At 46.3% G+C, this 7909-nt stretch overlaps 1 protein-coding gene across 5 annotated transcripts in view; it reads right to left on the bottom strand.

Annotated features, from left to right (window-relative positions):
• Window positions 1-7909, bottom strand: part of astn1 (astrotactin 1) — a 216182-nt gene that overhangs the window by 139421 nt on the left and 68852 nt on the right. For all 5 annotated transcript variants that reach the window (XM_086172000.1, XM_086171999.1, XM_086172003.1 and 2 more), the window contains one exon: window positions 2338-2422. In XM_086172000.1, the coding sequence (XP_086028126.1) occupies window positions 2338-2422 (85 nt within the window). The remainder of the gene's footprint in view (window positions 1-2337; window positions 2423-7909) is intronic.

A 7909-nucleotide genomic window follows, 5' to 3' on the forward strand; every position in this document is an offset into this window, starting at 1 on the left:
GACGGATCCCGGCGAGGGCGGCGGGTTTCTGTCGGGTTTGATTTCTCAACGCGTCTCAGGCGGTAAAGTCCGGATTCGCAGCGGCGCCGATGTTGGGGTGCCGGAAGAGGCGCCTACAGGGGCGTCTTGGATGAACCTTCCCGCCTCTTTGCTCTTTGCAAAGACGGTTTATTCTTGTCATCGGTTCAGTTTTGGTTGTTTACTTTCTGCTGTCCTTTCTTGTTTTCTCCGATCTGTCCGTTCTTCAGGAACTCTTTAGTCGCCGAGTAATTTTGCAACCGCGTTGACGTCGCTCGACACGAAACAGGCATTAAATAAGTGAAAAGCGATAAGAAAAGGTTGTAGTATTTGGGTGACGACGTGAGAAGATGATCCGCGGCGACCGAGCTTCGTTCCTGGTGGATCTTCTACCCGCCCCCTCCTCGCTAGGCTAAGCAGCTGTTAGCCAAAAGCTAAGCCTCCGTCCCAATAACCCGATGTGAATCCAATTAAGAGTTTTCTCCCGACGGAGCGGCGGAACGAGGATTTGCCGGAAAATCGTTACCGCGTGGAAGCGACCTTTGACCCCTGGAGACCGGCGGGCCGATGAGTGTGTTAACCTCGCCGTTCTTATCGCCTGACCCCGTTCCCCGCAGCGTTCATTAACAGCGTTTTTTTTTTGGTCCCGGGCGCAATGACATGACGGGAAGTCGAAAGTGGTTCAGACGAGAACTCTCAGAGAACCAATCACAGTTTGGATACAAATATTCCACTGGCGATGATGTCATTGTCGCCGGCGACCAACGGGAGCTGTCGAACAGGGAACCGCGGATCTCCCACCAAAAAAACCACCTCCGTGTTCCTTGTGGCAGAGCGAGCATACAAGTCCTCGAGTACCTGCACTGGTGAGGTACAGGGACCAGGTAAGTTCTCGCACCTGTAGGTGAACCCGTAAGGACACAACCAGACCCAGATTCATCTAAAAACAGCCAGGATGTGGATCTTGAGGATCCAGAACGGCGCTTGCTTTCCACCTGATCGATCGATCGATCGATCGCTCCTCCTCCTCTATAAAACACCGCCGGTACCTGTAACATTTTCTGCTTACGCCTTCTTTCAAGTTCTTCTTTTGCGCTCGGGCTGCCAGGCAACGCACAGCAAGGTGTGCACTGACAAGTGTGTGTGTGTGTGTGTGTGTGTGTGTGTGTGTGTGTGGGCACGCACCTACTGTGTGTGTCTGGCTGCAGCTGCTATGAGGTCATTTCGTTTTATGGTCTATGCGCTGCTTTTAGGAGCCTGGTGCACACGCACGTGCACACGCACATGCACAAACACACACACGTGCGCGCACACACACACATAAGGTGGGGGGGGCGTCTTTATTTATCTTTGCCTGCCACTGCTTCACAGGGAATTTTGTGTTTTTGTACATCGGATACCTCCGTGTCACCAAGGTATTCAGAGTGAAACACTCAAATACTTTGAGTACTAAATGAGTACTGACTCATTAGTACTAAATGAGTACTGACTCATGAGTACTAAATGAGTACTGAGTCATTAGTACTAAATGAGTACCGACTCATTAGTGCTAAATGAGTACTGACTCATGAGTACTAAATGAGTCCTGAGTCATTAGTAAATGAGTACTGATTCATTACTAGTAGGTGAGTACTGACTCAATAGCATATGAGTACTGACTCATTAGTACTAAATGAGTACCAACTCAGTAGTAAATTAGTTCTGACTCATCACAAGTAAATGAGTACTGACTCATCAGTAGTAAGAATGAGTACTGATTCATTAGTAGTAATTGAGTACTGACTCAGTGGTAAATGACTACTGACTCATTAGTAGTAAATGAGTACTGATTCAGTAGTTAATGAGTACTGATTCATTAGTTGTAAATAAGTATTGATTCATTAGTTGTAAATGAATACTGACTCATTACTAGTAAATATGTACTGACTCATTACAATTAAATGAGTTCTGATTCATTAGTAGTAAGTGAGAACTGATTCATTAGGCGTAAATAAGTACTGATTCATTAGTAGTAAATGAGTGCTAATTTATTACTAGTAGTTGAGTACTGACTCAGTGGTAAATGAGTACTGACTCAGTAGTAAACCAGTACTGACTCATTAGTCGTAAATAAGTACTGATTCATTAGTAGATAATGAGTACTGACTCGTTAGTACTAAACGAGCACTGACTGCCGCTGACCTTTGCTTTTGTGTCCATATTTCGACCGCGAGCGTTTCCCGTCGTGTCCGATGTATCCTACCGACCCGGGCGACCCCTCGCCGCTAAGCTCCGCCCCCTTCCCCCCATCATAACGAGCAATCCCAGACCACGACTCACCCCTGGTTGGGCCCCCACTCGCTGCGGATGCAGAGGTGCTTGTGCACGGGGTCCCTCATGTAGCCGTCCAGGCAGAGGCACTCTCCTGCAAGACAAACATGCACATCCAACGGCGGCTTCATTAGCCCGCCGCGTCCCTTCATTTAGCTAGAACTTCACGTACTCCTCGCCGCCGCCGCTCCCCTTGTCCCTGCTCCTCCAGAGCAAATCCCTGGGATTATCCTCACCGTTGCCGCCACTCAGGGCGAATCTTTATCGCCCTGTTTTCGGGAATAATTTATTAGCAAGCTCCCCCAAAGGCGGCGGCGGCGGGATCGGGAGGGGGGGGGCAGGATCGACAGAAAAATGGCCCCCGGATCATTCGTGCGGATGGAGTCTCGCTAGCGAGGCAGCTAACAGCGGTTGTGCACTTCCGAGGGCTACACAAGTGGTATATTTGTACCCTCCTCTGGTCCCTCCTGAGAGTACATGTCAAGTATTTATATCTTCGGCATTTAAGCCTACATTTTGCCAAACGAATCGGAACCACGTTCCGGGATGGGGGGTTCCTCAGGCGTGGCGGCGAAATCGGCGACGGGCCGCTTCCGAAGCCACGCGCCGACGACTTACAGCTTTACGATGCATCTAAAAGTACAGGCAAGTGCAAAGAGTCGCCCCCGGGAAAAACCGCGGCGCTGATATACACCACTGCAGTACTCACACCTGAAGAGTCATTCAAGGGGAACGAGAAGAACCTGGACAGAGAACCTCAGTGTCCGACAGAAGCCGTGAGTTTGACTCAAGAATAAGAATTCTGAGTGTGGAAAACCCCAATCACAGAAGTCAGGTCTTCATTCGTACTTGACATACCTCCTGGGAAAGGACAGTAACAGTACTGTTACTCCACATGTACCTGAAGTACTATACTCTTCGAGTACTCCAACAGCAACAAAGTACCAGCAATCTGGCAGAACATCCTCCTAGTACTGGTCTTCTGGTGACCTCATGGAGGAACAGGGTTCACCTCAAAGACCTCGCAAAGGGGGGTTGGAGTTCCCTGGACCGTTCGAACCCGGACACATGGGCTTTTCCTTGTTGATTGGAGAAGGTCAGCTGTAGCTGATAGGAAATTCACGCTCTAGTCCAAAAGTCAGAGGGAACATGCCCGAGCCGCCGCCACTTCTGGACTCCTGGCCATTCACAGGACTAGCTCACTCCCTCTTAGCCTCAAGACTACCTGGGGGAAGTTCAGACAAACTCCAGTGCTCTTTCCGGCCGCGAACGTCACACGTCTCTCCTAATCAATAACTCCATCCGTCTGCGGCGACTAAGTGATCAGCAGACGTCCAAGACGAGGACTTTCAGCTTGGTCAACTCCGCGGACGAATGTGGCCGAACAGCTTGGGCCAGACACCAAAACAAGCAGCCCACAAATGTAGAGGACCTTCTCCTTCGAGCTGGAGGAGCTCCTCAGGTTTGTCCTTCAGGACTGCTCCCTTCAGGGCTCGCCGCAGCCAATCACCCGCCTCCATCTAACCGGCGGCCAATCGTCCGCATCCATCCAACCCAACCTGAGGCGGTGGCCCTGACTTCGGCTCAAGCTCAGATCTTCACTAGTGGACCACACCAGGTTCCGGTGCCTCCTGTGATACAGAAGGACCGAAGGAAACTGGCCAATGTACTTCCTCGTTGGAAGGACATCGCAAGTTCTGAGGTACCTTGGGGGCGGGGTTACTGACGGGGCTCGCGGTTAGCACGTGGCTAACGTTTCGCCACCCCTCAACCGTTACTCCACCCTGGAAGAAGGTCCATCCACCTCCAGGAGGCTTCTTGTTCTATTTTCCTTGGTACACCTGATGGATGGTAGGAAGCTGGGCCTCCTCATCCTCTCCTCCTCCTCCTCTTCTTCTTCTTTTTTCCTCCTCCTCTTCTTCTTCCTCTTCTTCTTCTTCTTCTTCTTCCTCTTCTTCTTCTTCCTCTTCTTCTCCTTCCTCTTCTTCTTCTTGTTCTTCTTCTTCTTCCTCTTCTTTATCTTCTTCTTCTTCTTCCTCTCCTTCTTCTTCCTCTTCTTCTTCCTCCTCCTCTTCTTCCCATTCCCAGCTAGCCTGACCACTCAGCCCCTGTAGGAGGTTTTGTCCTCCTCAGTTTTTCTCTCCTGCTAAAACCAAAAAGACGAGTGCTGGACCAACGGGTCAGGGGGCGGAGCCAGAGTCAGCGACCGTCCAATCAGAACGCCGGGGGGGGAACGGGGGGGGGGCAGGAAGTGGAGCGTTTCTTCAGTTCATGGACACATTGATCTATTATGCATTTCTTAGGACGCGCGGCGAGAAGGTACCACATCATCCAAACACCTGAGGAGGAGCTCAGAGATCCTGGAACATCTGGAGCAGAAGCAGAAGAAGAAGGAGGAGGAAGTTAAAAGAGCCGGCGTCTCTTTTCCTGCCGGAGCAGGAGGAGCAGATATTGTCACAGACCATCTCAGTTCTCATCAGTATCTTCTCCAGCAGAAAAGAGGATTGGATTTAAGCTATCTATAGCAGCGCCGCAATCTCCCCACGGACACACACACACACACACACACACACACACACAAGCTACACAGTTCTGTGGTTGGCTGATTCGGGTATGTGTGTGTGTGTGTGTGTGTGTGTGTGTGTGTGTGTGTGTGTGAGGGGGGTTAATATCAAAAACGGTTACACGGTACACTGGGTGTGTGTGTGTACACACACACACACACATATATATGAATTAATAAGTTCATATATATATTTACATATGAATTGAGCGTGTAAACAAAGAAGCGTTCTGACACTTTGAATTCTGGACAAGGATAAAAGAGGGAGGGATGATTCATCCATTCATTCATTCGTTCATTTATTCATTCATCCATTCATTCGTTCATCCATTCATTCGTTCATTTATTCATTCGTTCGTTCATTCATTTATCTATTATTTTATTCATTCATTCATCCATGCAACCTTCAATTTGTTCATTCATCTATTTATCCATTCATTCATCCATGCAACCTTTCATTCATTCATCCATCCATTCATTCATAAAACAATCCATTCGTTAATTTATCCATTCATTCATTCATTCACTCATTCACTCATTCATCCATTCATTTATCTATCCATCCATCCATGCAACCATTCAGTCATTCACTCATTCATTCATTCACCTATCCATTCATTCATACAACAATTCATTCATTAATTTATCCATTCATTCAGTCATTCGTCCACTCATTCATTCATTTATCCAACCAAGCAACCATTCATTAATTCATTCATTCATTCATTTATCTCTCCCTTCATCCATCCATCCATGCAACCATTCAGTCATCCATTCATTCATCCATCAATTCCTTTATCCATCTATTCATCCTTGCAACCATTCATTCATTTATTCATTCATCATATAATTCATTCATCCATAAATGCAACCATTCATTCATCCATTCATCCATCCAACAGTCAGGGTCACATGACAAAGGGGTGATAAAGATCCATTCCTTCATCATCCAATCAGGGCTCTGCAGGGAGCGGCTGATCCTGGTTCAATCATTCATTCATTCATTCATTCTTTCTTTCTTTCTTTCTCCCAGCTCCTCCCTCATGTTCTCTCCATCTTCTCCTCTCTGGCTTCCCTCCGTGAGAGAGGGTGAATGGTTGAACGTCTGGTCATGTGACCAGCTGACCCGACGCCGTCCAATCCCGTGAGGTGGGCGGAGCCTGATCCCCGAACATCCGGCCGCAGAACATCTCAGGAGGCTCGTCACCCGGGCGCTCGCTCGCGATTGGACGGTCGAGGAGGAACCTCCTCCGGAAGGTTCTCCATCCACCTCATTAGAGCTTCTCCAGGTTCTCCAGGAAGCGCCGAGGGTAAAGCGGACGGGACGCTAATCTGACGAGCGCCGCTTCCTGGCAGACGAGGCGGCGGCGGCGTCTGTTTGTCTGTCAGAAACACGCCGCCGTCGACGGCGCGGGTTATTTTTGGCGGGCGGGGAAAGTTTTCGGGAGTCGTAGCGGCGGCGCGGCGCCGAACGCCTCCTCGGGGAGACGCCGCGCGTCGAGATGGCGCTTCCGCGGCGGCGGCGGCTTTGAAAACGCTCGGCGTCCAAAAATAACTCGCGGTTCGGAAGAAAACGACGTGGCTGTTCTGACAAGATGGAGGAGAACGTTGAGGAGCAAAGGGCAGGAACGGGGCTGAAGGTGGAGGAGCGGGAGATACCATCTCGGAGGCTTCGGGAGGAACCATCTTTGAAGGAGGCGGGACGCCGCGAGGAGCGCTAACGGCGGCCATTTGTAATCGGAGAAGAAAGCGAGGCAGGAATTAGACGGGAGGAGGACGTGCGTGAACATGGTTTGGTCCAGAAGTGGAGATCTGATCATCTCCTCATCTGCTGCTCCGACAGACTTTCTTTCTCACCTCCGAGATGAATCGATGAGGAAGCCGTTCGGCTAGCAAGCTAACGAGCCCGTTCGGCTAGCAAGCTAACGAGCCCGTTCGGCTAGCAAGCTAACGAGCCCGCTAAATAAATAGTATCTCATATGATATTGATATTACATGAATAATAAATACAATAAAATAGAATGAAACTATTGAAATCAAATAAAATAAAAAGGAAGAAACAGTTTAAATAAAAAATGAAATAAAACTATGAAATATCTGAAATCATATTGAAATAACATAAATAACTGCGTAATTCTGAAGTAAAAAAAATTAATTGAATTGGTACAATGTAATCATATAAAGATAATGAAATAATGTAAAATAAAATAAATGAAAAATAATGAAACGTAAAATGTTTTAAACAATTGTAATAATAGAGCGTGATATTATATTAATAACTGTGTGATTCTGAAATAGAAATCAAATTAAGTCAAGAAGGAAAATGAAATGAAAAAAATGAAATAATATAAAAATAATAAAAAAGTAATATAAAATAAAATGAAATTAAAAGAATGAAATTATATAAAATATTTTTAAAATATTTATTGCCATTACATTAATAATGGCATGATTCTGAAATAAAAAAAATTTAAATGAAATCAAACACCATTAAATGAAATAAAAAGAATGAAATAACATAAAATAATATGAAATATAGAGAATGAAATGATATAAAATATTTTAAATTGTATTTACTTGACATTAATAGCTTTGATTCTAAAAGGAAAAAATACATTAAGAACAATGAAAAAAACAAGGACGAAAAGTTACAATTATAAAATAATGTGACCTGAAATAAAATAATACAAAATAAAAATGAAATAAATTACTTTCAGAAGAGAATAGACAGGAAGCAGCTCCAGCAGGGCAGAAGAAGCAGAAGAAGAAGAAGATGAAGAGGAAGATGAAGAAGAGGAAGAAGAAGAAGATGAAGAAGATGAAGAAGCAGAAGATGAAGAAGCAGAAGATGAAGAAGAAGCAGAAGAAGAAGAAGAAGAAGATGAAGAAGAAGATGAAGAAGAGGAAGCAGAAGAAGAAGCAGAAGATGAAGAAGAAGCAGAAGATGAAGAAGAAGATGAAGAGGAAGAAGCAGAAGATGAAGAGGAAGAAGAAGAGGAAGATGAAGAAGAAGATGAA

Source organism: Fistularia commersonii, chromosome 25 (genome assembly GCF_037954325.1).
Source record: "Fistularia commersonii isolate RoL2024-O1a breed Wild chromosome 25, RoL_Fcom_v1.0, whole genome shotgun sequence".
In the NCBI taxonomy this organism is placed as follows: Eukaryota; Metazoa; Chordata; class Actinopteri; order Syngnathiformes; family Fistulariidae; genus Fistularia; species Fistularia commersonii.